The 24526-nt window shown below is 33.0% G+C and overlaps 1 protein-coding gene across 2 annotated transcripts in view; it reads left to right on the top strand.

The window, feature by feature from the left end:
- Positions 1 to 848: 848 nt before the first annotated feature.
- Positions 849 to 24526, top strand: part of LOC149961281 (sodium- and chloride-dependent GABA transporter 1-like) — a 56759-nt gene continuing 33081 nt past the window's right edge. The window contains exon 1 of one of the 2 annotated variants that reach the window (XM_090176537.1): positions 849 to 907. In XM_090176537.1, coding sequence (XP_090032663.1) covers positions 881 to 907 — 27 coding nt within the window. In that variant the 5' untranslated portion in view covers positions 849 to 880. Of the gene's footprint in view, positions 908 to 7169; positions 7248 to 24526 lie in introns of those variants that run through there. The other variant, XM_090176546.1, reaches the window with a different exon arrangement.

Genomic DNA, 24526 nt, shown 5'->3' with positions numbered 1-24526 from the left:
AAATCGAATAATCCACTGCTAAATTTAATTTCGTAAGAAAATTTGTTAGGTAAAGCAGTAGTCGCGATGAAACCACGATAAATTAAACATAGACTAGAGGATTAATAACAAATAATCACATTTCGTAAGCAAATTCTGGAGATAAAGCAGTACTCACGACGAAGACACGAGAAAGTAAATGTAGCTACAATACTAATAAAAAATAATCAGCTGCTAAATTTCATTTTGTAAGCAATTCTTTTAGATAAAGCAGTACTCGCGACGACGACACGATAAATTAAACGTAGACTATAATACAAGTAAGAAATAATCAGCTGCTAAATTTCATTTTGTAAGCAATTCTTTTAGATAAAGCAGTACTCGCGACGAAGACACGATAAATTAAACGTAGACTATAATACAAGTAACAAATAATCCGCTGCTAAATTTCATTTTGTAAGCAAATCTTTTGGATAAAGCAGTACTCGCGACGAAGACACGATAAATTAAATATATTATAAAATATTAGGAACAACTAATCAGCTGCTAAATTTCAGCGTCATTTTTAACTAGATCAGAATCTATAAATGCTAAAGCGGCAAATTTAAACTTAAATTTAAACAGATGAAAGCCCTCAAAAGAGAACCTAACTCAGCGATAGCTAGGATTAACTCTCTGTCGATTTCTATATATAAATTCAACGGGGGGGGGGGGGGCTTAATTCGACAAGTGCCTGTTTAAACAAAAAGAATCTAGGTAACTAGCACGATGCTCGAAAACCAAAAATGACAATCCACACATTTTTAGTTCTTGCCTAGGCCTACTTAATTATAAATATTACAGCACCTAGCAGAGAGTTGTCATTTCATCTAGGTCTTAATTCAGTTATATTTGGCTGGACATGTTGCTAAAACTGCAAGGAATAAATGTAAGTGATTTTTCAATTTCAAAATTAGCGCGCTCTTTTTGGTTTTGGGAATATTTTTTTCTGGAAGGAGGGTTGTTTCGCAGAGCCAGTGATGCAATTTATTTTGATTGTAAACCTGTTTATCTGGAGATAAGGGGATGAATATTTATTATCGTCATTCTTCAAGCACGCGATGGTGGTATAGAGGTTAGCATAGCTGCCTTCCAAGCAATTGACCCGGGTTCGATTCCCGGCCATCGCAGCGGTTATTCTTTTTGGTAAATAATAGAATAATAATAATTAAATAATTTAATATTTCACAGGTTAAGCTCACCCCTCACACCGGGAACGTGTAAGATTGTAGACAATAAAGCTACGTCTGCTGCACTCCTACCAGTTTTCTTTATACGTTTTCGAGAGGGTGCGCTTAACCTCTCCAATATTCTATTATTTAATTATTATTTTTCTGTTATTTCATTGTTATTTTTCTATTATTTAATTATTATTTTTCTATTATTTAATTATTATTTTTCTATTATTTAATAAGTTCTATTATTAAATAAGTTATTTTTCAATTATTTATAAGTTATTTTTCTATTATTTAATAAGCTATTTTTCTATTATTTACACTATAAATTATTATTTTTCTATTTACACCATAAATTATTATTTTTCTATTTACACCATAAATTATTATTTTTCTATTTACACCATAAATTATTATTTTTCTATTTACACCATAAATTATTATTTTTCTATTTACACCATAAATTATCATTTTTCAATTATTGACACTATAAATATTTTCTATTATTTACACTAAATTATTATTGTTCTATCATTTACACCATAAATTATTATTGTTCTATTAATTACACCATAAATTATTATTTTTATATTATTTACACTACAAATTATTATTCTATTATTTACACTTTAAATTATTATTCTATTATTTACACTTTAAATTATTATTCTATTATTCACACTTGAAATTATTATTCTATTATTTACACATTAAATTATTATTCTATTATTTAATTAATATTTTTTCTATTATTTAATTATAATATATCTATTGTTTAATTATAATATTTCTATTATTTAATTATAATATTTCTATTGTTTAATTATAATATTTCTATTGTTTAATTATAATATTTCTATTGTTTAATTATAATATTTCTATTGTTTAATTATAATATTTCTATTGTTTAATTATAATATTTCTATTGTTTAATTATAATATTTCTATTGTTTAATTATAATATTTCTATTGTTTAATTATAATATTTCTATTATTTAATTATAATATTTCTATTGTTTAATTATAATATTTCTATTGTTTAATTATAATATTTCTATTGTTTAATTATAATATTTCTATTGTTTAATTATAATATTTCTATTGTTTAATTATAATATTTCTATTGTTTAATTATAATATTTATATTGTTTAATTATAATATTTCTATTGTTTAATTATAATATTTCTATTGTTTAATTATAATATTTCTATTGTTTAATTATAATATTTCTATTGTTTAATTATAATATTTCTATTGTTTAATTATAATATTTATATTGTTTAATAATAATATTTCTATTGTTTAATTATAATATTTCTATTGTTTAATTATAATATTTCTATTGTTTAATTATAATATTTCTATTGTTTAATTATAATATTTCTATTGTTTAATTATAATATTTCTATTGTTTAATTATAATATTTCTATTGTTTAATTATAATATTTCTATTGTTTAATTATAATATTTCTATTGTTTAATTATAATATTTCTATTGTTTAATTATAATATTTCTATTGTTTAATTATAATATTTCTATTGTTTAATTATAATATTTCTATTGTTTAATTATAATATTTCTATTGTTTAATTATAATATTTCTATTGTTTAATTATAATATTTCTATTGTTTAATTTCAAAGATAAATTTGGACAATGAAAATTAAAATTTAAATAGATCGATATTTAAATCAATTTTTCGCTTGAGAATATGCTTTTATAGCATTTAAATAATCTTACTAGAGGGCAGAAACTTGATATTTAAATAGGTCAATTAAACTGTTCTAGGTTCAAAATTAAAATAAAACCGTGAAATTGTCACTTTGTTTTCGTAATTTCGCGCATCTGTTTAATTTGTCAAGGTCGAAGAAACCCGTTTGCACTGGTTTCGAGTCTGTTATTTTCTGCAGTTTCAACCTTAAGCCTTTGCTTTTCTTTCTTTTTATAAAATAAATTGTTTTTAATTTGTACCAAAGCCAAAATCCCTGTCTCGAGTGAAGAGTATTTATCTATTAGAAGTGACAGGAGAGGTAGTAGCTGTCTGCTTCAATCAGACATTCTTTGGCAAGGCGGGAAAAGTACCCGTCCCAGCTACAGTGACGCCATCTAGAGTTTAATCTTTGGCAAGTTTATTTTAAAAAACTGGTGGCACTCGAGTACTATTTCCACCCCGTGACTAACTTATTACTTTTTCAAAATATTCGATAGTATCCAGAATGTATTTGAGAGCGGAAATTAAATGATCTAAAATTTAGCAGATAATAGTTTAGACTCTAAACTATCGTCTGCTAACCGTGACGATGTAGTCTTTACTAGTGTTAACTCTCTAGGTGGTTTCTTTTGGCTTGTTCCGGGATTTCGAAGTAGGGTAAGAAGAGTAACGCTATGACGTCATTTTACTTCGATTCTGTGCTGGCGAATAGTTCGAGTCAGAGTAAAAACGTTTTTCCAAAATTAATGTGGTTTCTTTTCGCCGGTTCACGGACTAAAAGTGTACTCTTTTTACCCTAAAACCTTTTATCCGCCTGTTCCGGGGATGAGAATTACTCCGGCCCATAAACTATTCGCTTGTTCCGGAGTATTAGGGCTACTCTTTTTACTCCTTCTAAAAAGGATGTGTAAAGAGTGTAAATCGGATTTTGTCGTCTGCTAGCCAGAATTTATCCGCTAAAAGGCCACAGGCAGCCATTTTGGAAAACGTTTTTATTCCGACTCGAACTATTCGCCAGCACAGAATCGGAGTAAAATGACTTCATAGCCTTACTCTTCTTACCCTACTTCGAAATCCCGGAACAAGCGAAAACAAACCACCTAATTGAGTAAAAAAAGTAGCCCTAACAAGCGAATAGTTTATGGGCCGGAGTAATTCTCATCCCCGGGACAGGTGATAAAACGTTTTAGGGTAAAAACAGTACACTTTTACACCCAGAACAGGTGAAAAGAAACTACCTACTATATACAATAAAATTATACAGAATTATGACGTCACTGTACTTTTCTTCCGCTGTCGCACCCTATTGGAAAATTTGTACAACCAAATATATATTTTACGTTGAATGACTAACAGCATGACTGTATTCATTCGAACTGCATTAGGTAGTCTGACCTCAGTCGCTAGGATGGGAGGGGCTTAGCTATCATGACGTCGCTCACGCGCCGCCGCTCAAAAATTGTATTGAAGGTCAACGTTTTGAAACTTGACTAACTTTCAGTGCCAAGGCTTAGCGTTAAATTTTGTTTCTAAAATTTCAATACGCATCTTTTTGATTGAACGAAAATAGGTAAGAATATGAATAACAAATTTCTTTATTTATGATTATCAATTGATTTTGTAGTAGTAGAGGTATTTTTCTAAGAATCGCGAGTCATTTTCTTCGCCGGTTAAATCGCGCAATCCCGGAAACGTTTTGTGGATCGAGTCAATGACAAATGTCTGTCTCCTGATTAGCTTAAATGATTACGTAAAACGCAAAAAAGCACCGCCCATCTTAGCCCCAGATGGTAGAAAGGGTAATGATATAGTTCGATATTCATGGTTGAAATGAATACATTCACGCTAACAGTAAGCTCCTCCCCCTTTAAGTCAATCAAATCAGCCCGGTATTTCATTGGTTCCCTGCAACTGACGTCTTCCGACGAGAATGAAGCACAGGCTGGTGACCTTTTTCCTCCCCCCAATTCGGACCGGATAAAAATTTGACAATAAAGCTAACTGTTTCAGATTTTTATGAATATATTAACATTATGTAAGCAATTCAGTATTATCATCAGTAACGTAATAACGTTAAGTATTAAAGTATGACACTTCCTATAGGCTTCGAGCTTAGAAAAGATAGCGCCATCTACTTTAATACTTGTCAACTAAATGTGTGAAGAAATAGCAGACGACTTTTGAATATGAATGTTCTTTAACAAGGAGAGTACCCGAGTTGTTTATTGCCGATTTAGTTCAAAGTCGGCCGTAATGTAGACCTATATGAGAAATGAACTTTCCCAAAAGGAGACGTTGCACTACCCATTAGATTTGCCATGGCAACCGAAAATGTTTTTGACCACTTACAACCAAAATAAGATTTTTTCCTTATTTTACCCAAAATGTGTTATAAATTTACCCTAAAAATGTTTCAATTTACCCAAACTTGATGAAATTTACCTAAATGTGGTCCAAATTACACATTTCGTGATTTTCAAAATTTTTCAAAATTTTCGTAGCTAGGACCCTGTGAAACCGAGAAAATCCCATGCTTTTTTAAATGGAAATTTTATTGTTTTAAGTGATCAAAAACATTTTCGGTTGCCATAGCAAATCGAATGGGTAGTGCAACGTCTCCTTTTGAGAAATTTCATATTTCATAAAGGTCTACATTACGCCCGACTTTGAACAAAATCGGCAATAAACACCTCGGGTACTCTCCTTGTCAGTGAAACGTTCTGCTTTTATATCGAGAGAATTTTGAATGAGCAGACAGCTTTCACACATTTGATTTAAAACTCAGTCGGTAGGCGGCGATACTTCTGACCAAAGTTTAAACTAGGCACGAAGCTTATTGTTTCAATGCTAATTTCCTTACCGAACTTGGACTCGCCACTAGGGCTGTGCGGGTAGTGCTTTTTCGGGTTCGGGTCGGGTACGGGTAAATCAGAAATATTTCTTTAGGGTATCGGGTCGGATAGCCAATTTTTATCGGGTATTCGGGTATTTAAGCCTAAGCAAAATAACTATTCGGATACTAAAAATAACGGGTAATTATCGGGTAGTTACATTATTTAAGGGAATTAAATAATTAAACTTTTATTTATCCAAAATTCAAAAACAATCCTTTTATTTTAGTATTTTAGTACAGTTTCATTAGAGACATATGTTGAAATATCACATTTTAGCTGTAAAATATGATAAAATACATGAACTTCAACTTGAGATCATTTAGATAGCTAAGGAAGACTAGAGTAAAATATGAAAATACTAAAATAGTCCTGGACGGTTTGGTCAAGGTTAACTAATATTTGGCGGGAAAATTTGAATACCCGAATATTTGGCGGGAAATTTTAATACCCGTATATTTGGCGGAAAATTTGAATACCCGAATATTTGGCGGTAAAAAATTTAATACCCGATCACTTTCGGGTATTTAAAAATTTAAATTTCGGGTATCGGGGCGGATACCCGACCCGATACCCGACCGAGTATCGGGTCGGGTATCAATACCCGCACAGCCCTACTCGCCACTAAACTGAGTAGTATATTATCGTCCTTCGTAGTAGTGTATATTTCGCATTTGTCGTATCAAACACTAGGATGTTTTGTGCTAAACTTATACTCGATTGCACAATAAAGAAATATTAATTCGGTGATAATTTCTGCTAATTGTCATACTTATTGTTATTAAGTTACTTATGCTATGTCTAATACGTCTTAATAACATGACCGATCTAAACTCGTTACCACGGAAACGAAAACAGGTCAGCAAGCTACGAATAAATTCTGAAAATAATTCGGTGTCATACTTAAAAGTATTATGTTACTTATGATTTTACGTGATTATTTTGTATACGTTTTCATTACATGTAGCTATAAAAAGGCGATTTTCTGGCCTCAAAATCTACATTTTTCGACTTTTCAAGACGTCTCCCAAGTCCAACCGGTTTGGTTTTTGTTCATTAACTCTTACGGTAAACACAGCAACGTACAATGAGGATTTTCGATGCACGAGAGCTTGTTTGACGCGAAAAAATCTGTCGACGTTCGCGTTTTTTTAGGAAGTGCTAGTTGTACTTTTACCCTTTTCGTTCGAATTTGAAAGCGAAAACGCATTTCCTACCGTTTTACCACTATCTCCAAATCGCACCAGCTCGGCTAAAAGTGGGAACGTATGTAGTAATTACATCATTACTGTCGATATGATCTTGTCGCGCGAGACGAGTCGGAGGTGCTCAATTACCATCGTTTAGGCTTAGCGTTCCGTGACGCGTTTTTTTCAAGATTTTGCGTCTCTCCAGTAGTTTGTTTATTTACGAGTAATATTTTTTAACTTCATCGATGGATTCCAACACGGTGAGTTTATATTTATAAACAGGATTACTTAATTAAACAGTATTTTGGAATTTCCAAATACATTCATAATCATGGGTCTTATCATAAGTAACGTAAAAAACGGTCAGTGTGCCCATGGACGATTTCGGTTACTGATAGTCTGTGGCGTGGAGTGATTGCGTAATTGCCAGGTTAGCTTGATGACGATAAATACGACCAAAAATGCGTTGAGGTTTAAAATTGGTGGATCTTAAAATTTAGTTTGTGCGTAAAAATACGCCGTCATGTTAGGGTATAAAAGCAGGTAAATATGCCTGCTATACCTCACAATGTAAAGGTACTGTTACGCGCAAAAACTTAATTTTGAAATCGGTCAATTAGTAAATATATACCTTATATATAATAGTCAATTTTATGTTAAAATTAAATAATCCATCATTATTTTGCCAAAGTAAACATTATTTTTATTTGTTGAAAGCGTTTCAAATTCAACTAAGCCTTGGTTGATCCTTCAAACTAGATTAAGGTGGCGATTTCTCGGGCACCGTTACCTGACACTTCCAAAGATTAGTAAACGCTCGCGGGGTTTGTAGTCCTTAGTTATTTAATGATTTACTTGGTCATTGACGAAACAAATTTTATGTAAAAAATATGGCGTCGGGATAATATTAAGTGTCATACTTTAGCTTTCGGGATATTATTAAGTGTATTAAGTGTCATAATTTCACACGTACCTTCGTCAACGCATTCGCGGGCGTCTCTCAAACTTTGGAGAAGACGGTGGGGTAGCGAGGGGGAGGGGGAGACAATTTAGTGGGACAAGCTTCGCGGCACGTGCGCGAGATTTCAAAAATAAGTTAAATAACGGCAGTTTGAAATTTGAGTCCTGTTTTCGGCTTCGTGTGGAATCATTGTAAGCTATTAATAGTTACATCGTTATTACTTATTAATTCAACGGTATAATACGGTACAATAATGTTATAAAATGTTAAGAGTCAAACATTGTTTATACCCAAAATTTTCATTGTTTTCACAATGTCACCGAAAGTTGATTCCGGCCACTGAAACTCATATCTAAAACAATAAATAATTAATACTTACGTAAATAATAATAACCATAATATGCGGTACTTACTTAAAAACTACAAAGAATAATAATTTCTATACAAGAGAGAATAACATAGGGTAATAATCCACCATGTGGAGAAAAACGTGCGCCCTCCTTAAAAAGCTTGTCCCACCGAAACGTGAAAAATCGACAGATGGCGCTGAAAGCAGTCCCAAAGTTTGGTGGACGCGGAAAACCGAGAGTAAAATATCCAGTAAGCGTTAGCTTTTATTATTAATACAAGGTCATACTTAGGCTTTCGGGATAATATTAAGTGTATTAAGTGTCATAATTAAGCTTTCGAGATAATATTAAATGTATTTAGTGTCATAATTAAGCTTTCGAGATAATCTTAAATGTATTAAGTGTCATAATTAAGCTTTCGAGATAATATTAAATGTATTTAGTGTCATAATTAAGCTTTCAATATAATATTAAATGTACTAAGTGTCATAATTAAGCTTTCGAGATAATATTAAATGTATTTAGTGTCATAATTAAGCTTTCAATATAATATTAAATGTACTAAGTGTCATACTTAAGCTTTCTGGATACAATTAAGTGGCATACTTAATTTGTTATGTTACTTATAGTGTGGTCCCTATAAGGCGAAAATTTAGAATCTCACGTAGGAATAATTTTATATTTAACAACGACTTCGCATTTCAAAAAATGATAAAAGTGATTTTATTAATAACCAAAAGTTTATAATATATATTTTTCGAGAGAAGAGCCCAACTAGGTCACAAAGTGAAACCTGGACCTTCGCAGGTTCGAGGCATTTTTCAAACCGCGGAAACATACACGACATCACACGTGAAACTTTACAGCTTGTATTACTCCGCCTAGTTATGAAAACTGTAAACATGAAACTGCCTACAAATGGCATCTCTAGACATTTTTCTAATATAAGGGGGGGGGGGGGGGTCGCACTGTTTCCCCCTCGTACGCCAATTCTGCCTGCAGATATTTAAGCAACTGTCGGCTCTATCGTGGCCACCTGTATTATGAGAAGGCCTCTGTTATTAGAGATGGCCATGAATCTATCCGATTATTCGACAAAAAGCGACTTTAGTGGAGAGCGTGGTGCCATCTATTAATGGCAAAGGAAGTTAGGTTCAAATGATAACGTCGTCAGAGTACTATATTTAGACAAATTATACTTTATTTAGTGGGCTTTAACCTAAATTATGTATCCCAAGTAAAATATATTGTTTATAATTGGTGTAATTTATGTCATTAACCAATTTACAAACGATCCAATCAACGCGAGGGGTACCTATAAGTACCCGCCTTTTGGGTCAAAATGTAGCTTAATTGTCTAGTTCTGATTACGGCGATAGTGACATCTGTTGAAATAAGAGCTACTTGACGACGAGCCGACACTTGCTTTAATAGATAATAGCGTTAGATGGTTTCATCATTGCCCGTTCGTTTCTAAAACACACCGCTAGGTGTCAATACTAATGCTAGCAATCAACCAATCCTGCCAACCTCTGATTGCCGACAACCGTCAACTTTTTTCATGTCATTTTAAACATTTTGTGCATGTGCTGGATTTATTGCAATCGAATAGACTAGACGCTTAATTAAAACCTGTTCAGTGATTGGCCCAGAGAGCCAGGAGTCTAGGTGGCGTAACGGCGCTAGCATATCCGAGGTGGCGCCTATGATCTAGCGTCTGCTACAGACATATTAAAAAGTCTAAAGAACGTTTTTTCTTGGATAAACTTATCAAAATATAAGCAAACGATGCAAAAATTATATTAAAATGGCAGTATCATTATTTATAAAGTCAAATTTGCGAATAACGATGAGGAAAAACTAATAGCGTCTGCTTTAGCCGCTACCTATCTAGCTTACAATGGCGAACAAAAGGGGGCGTTGCGATAGTTTTGGTCGCGAATACTTGTAAAAACGTTATTTTTCAATATAAGACAGTGGACGTAGATAATACGTCACCCATGCTTTTTCCAATTCGAAAATAAAGATTACCAGCATGGCGGCCATAGCCAAAAGTACGGCGTGACGTCATGCTGCTAAGTCCCTATAGAAGGACTCGTTAAATTTCGCGCCTCTTGAAAAAAATGCGCGAGCGCTCTCAACTAACATCAACACGTGACTATTTCATTCAACGACTCGCGCATGAAAAATATTTTACGAATAATTACATCTTTGCATCAAAATTATTTTAAAATGGCCATTTTTGTTGAAATGTTTTAGTATTGTCCAAACAACTACAAGTTCTATTTTAATTTATTTTTGTGGTATCAACATTTACTAAGGCGAAGTACGGAATTAATTTTCATTTACTCTAACGTATCATAATGCGATGAAACGGGACATTTTGTGGCCAATTATAAATTAATTACAATTAATTTAATAATCATTTCTAGTAGAAACGTTTTACGTCACTAAATTATCCTGTAATTTTACTACCACTACCGGGGGAAAAATTAAAAATTGTGGTGGTAATATAATAATTAAAAATTACGAAATTAACTTTCGCTTACTTTGATATTGTGTGATAAATTAAGAAAGGGCCAAAAATTAAATTGAGGTATAATTTTTCAGTAGCTATAAGAATATGAAAATTATATTTAAAACCATAATTTAAAACAATCAATGACAATGAATATTTATTTGCGTTAATTAAATGAAAAATGAGGCTGTCATTTTGTTAATATTAAATTAATTCATAACACGCAACGGGTATCACGATGCTTTACAGTTAGACACAGTTAATTGAAAAGGAAAATTAAATTAATATTTTATGATCAACCTTAGTAATCTCTGAGTACTTTCTAGCGTTGATGTGCTTTGATAGTTTAACAAAATTAATGATGAGATGTAAAAAAAAACAGTTTAAAATCACAATACTGTTTAATTTATTTAAAAATCCACTTCGGGAGAGTGACTATTTTGAGGCGATCTGCGGGCCTCCAGTCACGGGACCGGGGCAAGGTTCGTAAAAATGCTAGCCGCACTATAAGGTTGGCTCACGCGGACGCGCTGGGCGCCGGTTGTGGGGGAAAACCTTTGGGGCGGGAAGAAGAGGCACGCCTCGAGCTTTTTACGTCACAAATTCCGAAAGAGAAGAAACAAGATCACCCCGTCCGAATCCACGCGACGGCCGCCAGCAACGCGAAAATCTCCGTTAGGCCTAATATTTTTGCGTCCATGCAAATAAACTTTTGGAACTCTGGAAGATAAAAGGTACGTTAAATAAATAATAAATAGAATATATAGTACAGAAATAAATATTTATTGTTAATTATTCCTCAGTTTAAAATATGTAATTGTTTGAGAACTGTAAAGGTATATAATTCCTTATATTAATCCCAGATAATACCTTTTTTAACAAGTCGAAAACAATTCTTAGCTATATGAATCTTTAGGCTTACCGTTAATGATTTTTATAATTATTTTTCATATCAGGATAAATATGGAATAGTTTGAGCTATTTAAAATTTAAATTATGCCAATAATGAAGTGTTGCGGTTGCGTATTGGGTTGTAACAACTCCAACCAAGAAACTAGTGAACAAGATACTACAAATAACAACTTCCATAGAGATATAAATACTAGAAATAAGTAGTTAGAACAATGTGGTAAACCAGAAGGCATCAATATTAAAAATGCTAGAGAGTGTTCAAGACATTTCAATAAAGAGAGCGACGCTCAACGAAGGGCGGATAAGAGTAACATACGAGTAATTAAAAATTGTAAAATCCATTTGAAATAAAATAAGTACAAATTAATTAATAATTTATTTCTTATGAATTTTAAATAAGTCTTACACATTTTATGTAGTTATCTAATGAAATTAAATAGAATGATAAGTAAAAGAATAAAAATAAATATAAATTGTAATAAAACAAATATAAATTTTAATGAAAACAATTAAATATAAATTTTAATGAAAACAGTGAAATATAAATTGTAATATAAAAGTAAATATAAATTGTAATAAAAAAATAATACAGTTAAAAATTTATGTTTGTTTTATCATAGTGGTTCAAAAAAACCTGCGGCAGACAGACAATGAAACAAACGTAAATATCGTCTTAGCCCTCCCGAATTACTAGCTCCTCAGAGGACTTTGGAATTTGTGACGTAGTACGCTCCTGCGCGCGCAGGGTTTTTCTCTCCCGGCCAAAATGAGAGAGACTAACGTCGCGATCCGGCGAATGCGCCCCCGTTGGGACCGGGGTAGGAAACATGTCACCCGCGTGTTTTATGCAGCCAATGAGATACCGGGCTAATATCTGATATTGGTTTTAGCATAAGTAACATAATAACAATAAGTATGACACTTCCTATTTCTTTAATGCTAATTTTCTAACCGAACCTTTTTTCGGCACTGATACTCTCTTCAAGCTGTGACTTGGACTCGCGACTAACCGTTTTGGATGACTACCTTTTGATAAAACTTTAAGCTTAATATCGGAGAGCACGTTCTGGAGTCGCGAGGGGCTTTGGCTTTGTTTTGAAGCCTGCGTGCAGATCACGCGTGATAAAAAAACATGAGCTCGTGGCGCCGAGAAAAACTTTTTTAATTTTTATCATTTTAGCCTAATATTCCGCCTATCTTTCGGAAACCAGATATTTCGGCTTAGCGGAAGTCTCGCGTATTTTAGAAACTAGAGGGCTCTGTGCTGAGAAAGCAATTTGATTACGCAAAAACGATGAAAATCAGTTTGGTTGTAAATCTCGTTAATTGTCATACTTATTGTTATTATGTTACTTATGGTTTTAGCATAAGTCTGTAATATTGTTCTATAAGTTTGTCAATTTTGGGGAATATTTTACTGAGAGCTAGTAACGGAGTGACGTCATCACAAGAAGAAAATGTCCCCCTCACGAGGAGCTGTCAATTGCTATGTGAAGAATAGGAAGTGTCACACTTATGTAACAATATTATACACTTATGGTTTTAGGGGGGTGCGATTGCGAGCAACACTATAAATTGTCTGAACATGGTCATTCTCCCTAAGAATCATAAGTAACATAATAAACATAAGTATGACACTTCTTATTCACCCAATGCAAATTTTTTAACGATAGTCGGTTTCGCTAATGACACCGTAAACCATTACGTACCGACTGACTGACAACTCTCCGCGAACTGTTACTAGTATTTGGAGGATGCCCGGGAAAATCAGCGATGGTCCGCCGGCAGCCTCTTCGACGGACCAGCCAACGCCTATTAAAATTGAAATGCTTTCAAAAGTTTAAATAACACTTACTTTTGGGAAATAATGATGAATTATTGAATCGGAAGATTAAAATAACTATTAATAATAATAAAATAATAATAATAATCAGCTAGGCTAATACCCAAGGCACCACCCTAGGCCTAAGTCATCGAGCGACTTTTAAAGCCTTTAATTCCGAAACACTGGATCCATTTCAGAAGTTAGTTTTTTTAAATTTCAAACCTAAACGCGTGTATGCTCGTATTTGTCGCCATCAAACTAACCAACTATTTTGCCAACGGAAACAGTAGGATGGGACGAGTTTCCTGTTCGGAAACTTCCTATTTCGCAATCACTCCACGATCGACTATCATTCACCGAATTCGTTCTGTGCCATACTTATGTCTATTATGTTACTTATGCTAAGATGCAATAAATACCTTCTTGATTAATTTAATTAGTTGTTTGCCAATAGGATGAGATAAGTGACGTCACAGTTATGGAGAGTATTTTAAAAGGAGTTAATACTAAGATAACCTCTTCACTTATTTGATTGCAAATGCTAAATTTATATCTCCTCCACTAGGCCTTGGTGACCTTAATCTTTTTGCAATCATTTTTTTGTACTGATTATTATTTTCCAGGTAATTTAACTTTTCAGACTATCTTTTCTTAGCGTGTGGTGAAAGATTATTCAGTTATTATTACACTTTATCCATCTTAAATGATAAGGTTCATATCTACAGCTCAACCAATATGGCCGCCATATTTTTTATCTTTCATTATTCGTAGGTTTAGGACGTATTATCTTGGAGGAGAGAAGTGGTTCCTGGAGGGGAAAATATAATACCAAGAGCATAGGCGATAGGTACCCGAGCGCGGGACAGGGGGAAGGCAGGGGATGGTAATTTTTGGTCAGACCTAGGACTTTAGTAGCATCTAGCGGTGGATAAATTTATTAAAAAATTCGAATTAGTCGTCTGCACATTTGGTAGACGTTTTTAGATCACACAAGGCTTAGGAATGCCCAACGGTCTTTTACGCGTTAGTTTAAATATTAATACTTTTACAATTAATTCATTATTATGGGAAAGTACTGTTGTTATATAGATTGTAGAAGTGATTCAAGAATTCACAAGAATAGAACTTTTTATCCAGTACCTAAACCCGGAAAGAGAAATGCTAAGTTAGAACTCACCCAAAAATGGATTTCTAGTGTTAACCGAAATTCCATTTCTGAATCAAATTTAAAAAACATCATTATGTTTGCAATTTGCAACAAAAAATAAATAATAATATAGTTCCAAATTCCCCTCAATGGTGGCAGCATTTAACGAGAGTCCTACCAAAAAAAAAACGTCCCGAGCTATGGTTTTCATATTTTGCCCTCCGGGAACCACTTCTCTCCTCCAAGGTATTATCACGGCCAACTTTGATCCCCCGCGCTGCAGCGGCCAACCCATTCGTCGAAATTCCGTGAGCAAGGATTTTCCCACTATAAACTGTACTATAACCTGTAGGAGTTCAGCGCCACGCTCGTTTTTATATTGGCTACAATGCAAAAACTATTCTAAAAATAATATTCCGCTAGGGGTGCTCAAACCATACAGATATGTATGTTAACATAGAAATTTCAACGAATCGGTTGGCCGCTGTAGCGCGAACAGCGCGTGATCAAAGTTGGCCGTGGTATTATTATTAAATAAATTCTTGATCCAACCTATGATAGGTTATTATTCTAATTTTTGGGCATTTTCCTCAAGAATCGAATTCCACGAGCTTTCCGATTGTCGGTTTTGTAACGAAGCGATTACCCACTTCCACCACGTGACCTCCGAAAATTTGGTCTCCATCGGTTCCAGTGTAGACCGCTAACTGTAGTTGGTTACCATGGTAACGATGGAGCTGAATTTTTCGGAGTTCCGGCAGGAAGTGGATAAACGCTATTAACTACGCGCGAGGCAGTGAATTCGAATCTAGCGGGTACGAGCTGTCTATATTATCTTTAATTTAACCTACCGAATTTAGAAGATCTATAGAGTAGTATCACCTCGTAGCTTGGGCCATGGCCGCCATTTTAGGCGCGTTTTTTTCTCTATAGGAAAAAGCATGGGTGACGTTGCGTGATGTAGCACTGATACTACTCTAGTGACAGGTGGTCTATTAGAGTCCACCTGACTCCTCCCCTCATCCTACGGTAAGTCCCTGCATAGATATAGTTGATTACCTGAATTTATTTTACTAGGAATTTTAATTCGTATTCGCAATATGGCCTTGACTTTGCTTGTCTTCTAAGCATTGTCTTTTTTCAAATTACCTCATTAGCATAATTAGCACTTTCTCTAACGCTGGGAAAATGTTCATTATGAAAACTTTTTTTTCGAGTTGCTTGCTATTACGTAACGTGAATTATTATCCTTTCCACGTGCGACTTACAACACTACGCTACCTGAGAGCAAGAGTCTTGTAAGTCGAGATACGTGACTTTTGAAAGAAATTCAAAATAAGAATCCTCGAGTGTTTTTAAATTAAGGTGTCTCAGTACAAAATTTTCAATATATGGTTGCACTTAATTATTATGTATTTTAATTATTAGATTATCATGGTTATTATACTAGATTTCGAACTTAAACCTTTTTTTTCTCAAATAAGGATTTTCAGACTTGTTTGACTCTTGCTCTAAGGTAGCGACTAGGTGGTTTCTTTTCGCCCTTTCTCAGACTAAAAGTGCACTCTTTTTACCCTAAAACGTTTAATTCGCCTGTTCCGGGGATGAGAATTACTCCGCCCCATAAACTATTCGCTTGTTCCGGAGTATTAGGGCTACTCTTTTTACTCCTTCTGAAAAGGTGGTGTAAAGGATTTTGTCGTCTGCTAGCCAGAATTTATCCGCTAAAAAGGCCACAGGCAGCCATTTTGGAAAAACGTTTTTACTCCGACTCAAACTATTCGCCAGCGCAAAATCGGAGTAAAATGACGTCATAGCCTTACTCTTCTTACCCTACTCCGAAATCCCGGAACAAGCCAAAAGAAACCACATAATAAAACAACTTCGCATGATATTTTTTGATGGTTTGATTTTCGCGTTTGGTGGGATTTTCGCGTTTTATATTTCGTGAAGACGAAACCTTATTTATCTCATATTTATGTATAATACGTTGCAGCGTTTAAAATACGATACTATTACTATTTTCAAGTTACCGAAATAGAAAAGAGCTTAAGCCTTGTCCAACTATGGAGAAACACAAAATAGGTGTTTAAGCAATGCTCCAGCCATACAAATGACGCTTTTTAGTATCGTTCGGACTCGAATTTAGCTTAATCGATTTTAAAGAATTGAACAGGGTTGCCAGAGTACCTGGAAAACCTGGAATTCCTGAAAAAGTCCGTTAATTTAAAAATGGGTCTAAAATTAAGCGAATTTTAAAAATAAGTATAAAAGTCCGAAAAATATCCGGGAATTTTAAAAAATTATTATAACCATCAGGGAAACGTCAGGGAATTTTAAAAATTAGTATAAAAGTCCGAAAAATATCCGGGAATTTTAAAAAATTATTATAACCATCAGGGAAACGTCAGGGAATTTTAAAAATTACTATAAAAGTCCAGAAAATATCCAGGAATTTTAAAAGATTATTATAACCATCAAGGGAATTTTAAGAATTTGTATAACAGTCCAGGGATTTAAGAAATTATTATAACAGTCAGGGAAATATCAGGATAATTTAAAAATTTAGTATAGATGTCATTGAAATGTCAGGGAATTTTAAATGTTAGTGTAAAAGTCAGGGAAATGTTAGGATGTTTAAAAAATTTATAGAGATGTCATTGAAATGTCAGGGAATTTTAAAATTATTATAACAATCAGGGAAATGTCAACGAATTTTAAAAATTAATATAAGAGTCAGAGAATTTAATTTGGGTTGCAAAAGAAAACCTTTACTAAAATATATTTCCAAAATTTCGGGTTTGGTATAAAAAAAAGTTAAAGAAATGGCAAGATATTTAGTTTTGGTTGCATATAGTACCTTTACTAAAATATATTTTGAAAATTTGCCACTTTTGGCATAAAATTAGTCACTGGAAACGTCAGAGAATTTGATTTTGGTTGCAAAAGGAAACCTTCACTAAAATATATTTAAAAAAAATTCCAGATTTGGTATAAAATAGTTAAAGAAATGGCAAGATATTTAGTTTTGGTTGCATATAGTACCTTTACTAAAATATATTTAAAAAAAATTCCAGATTTGGTATAAAATAGTTAAAGAAATGGCAAGATATTTAGTTTTGGTTGCATATAGTACCTTTACTAAAATATATTTAAAAAATTTCCAGATTTGGTATAAAATAGTTAAAGAAATGGCAAGATATTTAGTTTTGGTTGCATATAGTACCTTTACTAAAATATATTTTGAAAAAATTCCAGATTTGGTATAAAATAGTTAAAGAAATGGCAAGATATTTAGTTTTGGTTGCATATAGTACCTTTACTAAAATATATTTTGAAAATTTGCCACTTTTGGCATAAAATTAGTCACTGGAAACGTCAGAGAATTTGATTTTGGTTGCAAAAGGAAACCTTCACTAAAATATATTTAAAAAAAATTCCAGATTTGGTATAAAATAGTTAAAGAAATGGCAAGATATTTAGTTTTGGTTGCATATAGTACCTTTACTAAAATATATTTTAAAAAAATTCCAGATTTGGTATAAAATAGTTAAAGAAATGGCAAGATATTTAGTTTTGGTTGCATATAGTACCTTTATTAAATATATTTTGAAAATTTGCCACTTTTGGAATAAAATTAGTCTCTGGAAACGTCAGAGAATCTGATTTGGGTTGCAAAAGGAATACTTCACTAAAATATCTTAATAAAATTTTTAGTTTTGGTAACGTCAGGGAATTGGGTGTGAAAAAGCTGTGGCAACCCTGTTTAACTACTTGAGCGTTTACGTACTTGATGTCAATTTAATTTCCTTTTCTTCAATATTTTATGTGTCGCAATACGCGTAATTCTGTGTTTGTTTTTAAGACGAAGGAAGTTTGGCGAAAGTGGGTCTTATTTCACGTCGTGTTTGAAACGTATCATTCATTATTACGAGGCGCGTTAAACCGTCAAACGTCTTTTAATCATTTTTGCTATTTCGTGTTCCGTTTAAAGAGAAATTTCGTTGCGTTGTGGTGACGTAATTTCCAAAGGGCTGAATGCATCCGGTTCCCTTCAATCTACGCTCAATGGAATCTCTACTTCGCGAGGGCGACATTTCGTTCAAGTTACAGCGATTCATTTTGTTTTAACGCGCTATTGATTTTAGGAAACTATTTTTACTCTTAAATGGACAATTTTTTTTTACTTATAATGACTATATGGGCAAATCTGTCTTAGCTTACAATGACTAAATTGGAAAATTTGGCTTTAACTTATAATGACTAAATGGGCAAATCTGTCTTGGCTTATAATGACTAAATGGGAAAATCTGTCTTAGCTTATAATGACTAAATGGGCAAATCTGTCTTAGCCTATAATGACTTAATGGGAAAATTGATTTTAACTTTTAATGACTAAATGGGAAAATTGGCTTTAGCTTATAATGACTAAATGGGAAAATTTGCTTTAGCCTATAATGACTAAATGGGAAAATTGGCTTTAACTTATAATGAATAAATGGGAAAATTGGTTTTAACTTATAATGACTAAATGCGAAAATTGGTTTTAACTTATAATGACTAAATGGGAAAATTGGCTTTAACTTATAATGACTAAATGGGAAAATTTGCTTTAACCTATAATGACTAAATGGGAAAATTGGCTTTAACTTATAATGACTAAATGAGAAAATTGGCTTTAACTTATAATGACTAAATGGGAAAATTGGTTTTAACTTATAATGACTAAATGCGAAAATTGGTTTTAACTTATAATGACTAAATGGGAAAATTGGCTTTAACTTATAATGACTAAATGGGAAAATTGGTTTTAACTTATAATGACTAAATGGGAAAATTTGTTTTAACTTATAATGACTAAATGGGAAAATTTGTTTTAACTTATAATGACTAAATGGGAAAATTTGTTTTAACTTATAATGCCTAAATGGGCAATTTGTTTTAGCTTTCAAAGACTAAATTTGCAAATTAGTATTACCTTTCAATTACTAAATTTGCAAATTAATTTTAATTTATGATTAAATGCACAAATTAATTTTAACTGGTGATTAAATGCGCAATTTAGTTTTAACTGGTGATTAAATTGCGCCAATTAGTTTTAACTGGTGATTAAATTGCGCCAATTAGTTTTAACTGGTGATTAAATCGCGCAAAGTAGTTTTAACCGGTGATTAAATTGCGCAAATTAGTTTTAACTAATGACTAAATGTTCAAATTGTTTTTAACTTATAATGATTATATGCGAAAATTGTTTTTAACTTATAATGATTATATGCGAAAATTGTTTTTAACTTATTATGATTTAATGCGCAAATTAGTTTTAACTTATGACGATTCAACTCTCAATGACTAAATGCGTAAATTATTTTTAAATGATGACTAAATGCGTAAATTAGTTTCAACTCTCAATGACTAAATCCGTAAATTAGTTTCGACTCTCAATGACTAAATCCGTAAATTAGTTTCAACTCACAATGACTAAATGCGTAAATTAGTTTCAACTCTCATTGAATAAATGCGTAAATTAGTTTCAACTCTCAATGACTAAATCCGTAAATTAGTTTCAATTCACAATTACTAAATGCGTAAATTAGTTTCAACTCTCATTGAATAAATGCGTAAATAAGATTCAACTCTCAATGACTAAATCCGTAAATTAGTTTCAACTCACAATGACTAAATCCGTAAATTAGTTTCAACTCTCAATGACTAAATGCGTAAATTAGTTTCAATTCACAATGACTAAATGCGTAAATAAGATTCAACTCTCAATGACTAAATGCGCTAGTTATTTTCCACTTCAAATTTTGATCGAGGAACTAACTATGGCTATCCAGCAAAAGATAAATAAAACTAAAGTAGATGCAAAAGAGATCTGTCTGAAATTAGGCGAAGATAAATCCCAAAGCATCCAATTAGTCGCCAGCGCTGGGTATACGCCGAAAATAAAAATACACTCGCTGTTTTTTCATTTGTAAAAGGTGGGACTTAACTGGGAGCCCATCCAAGTACTTGTTCATTCGTTAGCTCGCATGCTTTGTTTCCCGGATTTGATGGAGTAGTGAAAAACATTCCTTAACCATTGACGTAAAACCACTGCTAAAACCTCGAGACTAAGAAAAGTGCAGCTCTGAAGGTACAAATACGATTCAGTGCTGCCAGACGCGCGATAATTATCCTACACGTCGGTAATTTCGAGCCAATTTTTTGGTCTACGTTATTTGATGGCCTATTCTGTAAATATTCGAAATCCAATTTTCGATCGAAAACTAGATTTTGAACTTCGAGATCTCGACGAATGGTATTCGGTAAAGATTTAGAATAAGCATCAATCAATGCAAATTGTCGAAGTCGATTTCGACATGGTATAGGGTATCGAGATCGAATTCCCATTCGATTTTTTACAGAATCGCCCCCTTGGTCTGTACGATCATTTCAACGGTGTACGATTTATTACGCTGTGTTTCGATAATTCTACGAAAGTTATAGTACGATATATTGTACGATAATTATTAATTTTAATGTAAAATAATTAAATAATTATTGTTTTAAGAGAAGATTTTTTAAATAAACGTAATCACAATTTTCGCTAAATCATAAATATTACTTCCACCAAATATCACCATAATAATCTTACAAAATTCAAATTTACCGCCTTTTGATTTCTGATATCGATAATTTTTTGGCCTTTTTGTGTTGTTATTTGATATTTACTATCTGGCAACTCTGATACTAAATTGTGTTTTGAGATCTCGTAAGAAAACTAAGAAGTTTCTCAAAGTTATTTGGTTCCGCTTCTAGGCTATGGTATTTTTGAATGCTTGTTTATTTCTTTCGTTTTGATTTACAAAAGCGAATATCTAAAAGCTTTTGGAAGTTAGTTTCTAAATAAAGTACCCGTTTGGAATGTCCAACATCTAATAGAAATATTGAAATGATTTCGATGAAAATATTGGCTGCACTTTACGTTGATAAAATATTTCGGTAAAGCAGGGTACATGAAGATGAAATAAGTGTTTAGACAGACAATTACGTTTTTCACGCTTTCTATTACCAACAACGTATTTATTTCTAGTTAGGGAGAATGACTATGACTTAATGTTTATTAATTCTTAATTTCAGTAACAAAACTCGACTTCTAAACAATCCTTTATTTGTTTAATAATATAATAATTGTGTACAGGGTTCATACAGACCTGAAAAACCTTGAAACCCTTTAAATATCAGGAAATTTGATTGTCGACAGAAAAGGCAGGGTAATTCAATTAGTTTTGAAATAATTTGGGAAATCAGAGCAGAAAAGTCAGGGAAATTCAATTGTTTTTGTAATAATCGGGGAATTCAGGGCAGAAAAGTCAGGGAAATTCAATTGTTTTGTAATAATCGGGGAAATCAGGGCAGAAAAGGCAGGGAAATTCTATTGTTTTTGTAATAATCGGGGGAATCAGAGCAGAAAAGTCAGGGAAATTCAATTGTTTTTGTAATAATCGGGGAGATCAGGGCATAAAAGTCAGGGAAATTCAATTGTTTTTGTAATAATCAGGGAAATCAGAGCAGAAAAGTCAGGGAAATTCATTTTTTGTAATAATCGGGGAAATCAGGGCATAAAAGTCAGGGAAATTAAATTGTTTTTGTAATAATCGGGGAAATCAGGGCAGAAAAGTCAGGGAAATTCTATTGTTTTTGTAATAATCGGGGGAATCAGAGCAGAAACGTCAGGGAAATTCAATTGTTTTTGTAATAATCGGGGAGATCAGGGCATAAAAGTCAGGGAAATTCAATTGTTTTTGTAATAATCAGGGAAATCAGAGCAGAAAAGCCAGGGAAATTCATTTTTTGTAATAATCGGGGAAATCAGGGCATAAAAGTCAGGGAAATTCAATTGTTTTTGTAATAATCGGGGAAATCAGGGCATAAAAGTCAGGGAAATTCAATTGTTTTGTAATAATCAGGGAAATCAGACCAGAAAAGTCAGGGAAATTCATTTTTTGTAATAATCGGGGAAATCAGGGCATAAAGTAAGGGAAATTCAATTGTTTTTGTAATAATCGGGGAAATCAGGGCAGAAAAGTCAGGGAAATGCTATTGTTTTTGTAATAATCGGGGGAATCAGAGCAGAAACGTCAGGGAAATGCAATTGTTTTTGTAATAATCGGGGAGATCAGGGCATAAAAGTCAGGGAAATTCAATTGTTTTTGTAATAATCAGGGAAATCAGAGCAGAATAGTCAGGGAAATTCATTTTTTGTAATAATCGGGGAAATCAGGGCAGAAAAGTCAGGGAAATTCAATTGTTTTTGTAATAATCGGGGGAATCAGAGCAGAAAAGTCAGGGAAATTCTATTGTTTTTGTAATAATCGGGGAGATCAGGGCATAAAAGTCAGGGAAATTCAATTGTTTTTGTAATAATCGGGGAGATCAGGGCATAAAAGTCAGGGAAATTCAATTGTTTTTGTAATAATCAGGGAAATCAGAGCAGATAAGTCAGGGAAATTCATTTTTTGTAATAATCGGGGAAATCAAGGCATAAAAGTCAGGGAAATTCAATTGTTTTTTAATAATCGGGGAGATCAGGGCATAAAAGTCAGGGAAATTCAATTGTTTTTGTAATAATCAGGGAAATCAGAGCAGAAAAGTCAGGGAAATTCATTTTTTGTAATAATCGGGGAGATCAGGGCATAAAAGTCAGGGAAATTCAATTGTTTTTGTAATAATCGGGGAGATCAGGGCATAAAAGTCAGGGAAATTCAATTGTTTTTGTAATAATCAGGGAAATCAGAGCAGAAAAGTCAGGGAAATTCATTTTTTTGTAATAATCGGGGAAATCAGGGCATAAAAGTCAGGGAAATTCAATTTTTAAGTAAAAATCAGGGCCCGTAACCAGCCGCCAAAACTCGGGGGCGTTCAAATTGTTTTGGGGGCGCCAACGCTTTGATACCAAAAACTGTAATTTGTAACTGAAATTAGTAAATATACCGAAATTGGTTTTATTTTGTTATTTTTTAACTTTGTTGTAAACAGAATATTTTATTAAAAATACAGGTAACCGATGTTATACGATATTAGTTGGTAATTGAGCAATAGATTTTTCTTGGGGTCGGTTGTGTTGGGGATGCTCGGCTATTCATTTGAGGGCGCTGAGCCTCCACGGGCGCCCCCCCCCCCCCCCCCCCATATAAGGGCCTGGAAATCAGGAAAATTTACCCTAATGAATACAAATTTACATCAATAAGTTTTGGTTATATTTGACTTTATTTAATCTTTTATATGATAATATTGAACCAATTTAACTTTAATGATAATCATGAAATGAGTTACTCTGTAAATCTTAGTTTTATTTTATCTTGCACCTGGAAAGATCGGGGAAATATTCGTGGGCAAACCTGGAAATATCAGGGAAATGGCGTTGTCTATAGCTGTAGGAACCCGGTGTGTAATAATAGAAACATCATTTATAATTTAGAACGCACCTTTCGCGATAACTGATATGTTTTGAGTGTTACAATGCATATTTTATCACCGCGTTATCCGCGGAATTAGCAATCTCTTATTACCTCTTAAAATATTTCGCGGCTACTCAGTTTTCGGTAAAACCAGGCTAGGAGAACGTGTCGAAGTTTGATTCTCTTGAAATTTGATACATACGACGCCAAATATTTTTAAAAATATTATAGTTTTCTTCCAACGAAAGAATTGAAATATACCTTTATCACGTGTTTCGTAATTTTAAACTTCGGTTCTTCCGTGTGCTATAAGATTATTTTTCAAGTACCCTTTGTCTTATCAAAAAAAAAAGAAAGATTCGGGTGTTTCTGAGATCAAAACG

This window comes from Leiobunum rupestre, chromosome 1 (genome assembly GCF_980474605.1).
Source record: "Leiobunum rupestre chromosome 1, qqLeiRupe1.1.hap1, whole genome shotgun sequence".
Lineage (NCBI taxonomy): Eukaryota > Metazoa > Arthropoda > Arachnida > Opiliones > Sclerosomatidae > Leiobunum > Leiobunum rupestre.
Note: the sequence above shows the minus strand (reverse complement) of the source record. Positions and strands in the feature narration are given on the sequence as shown.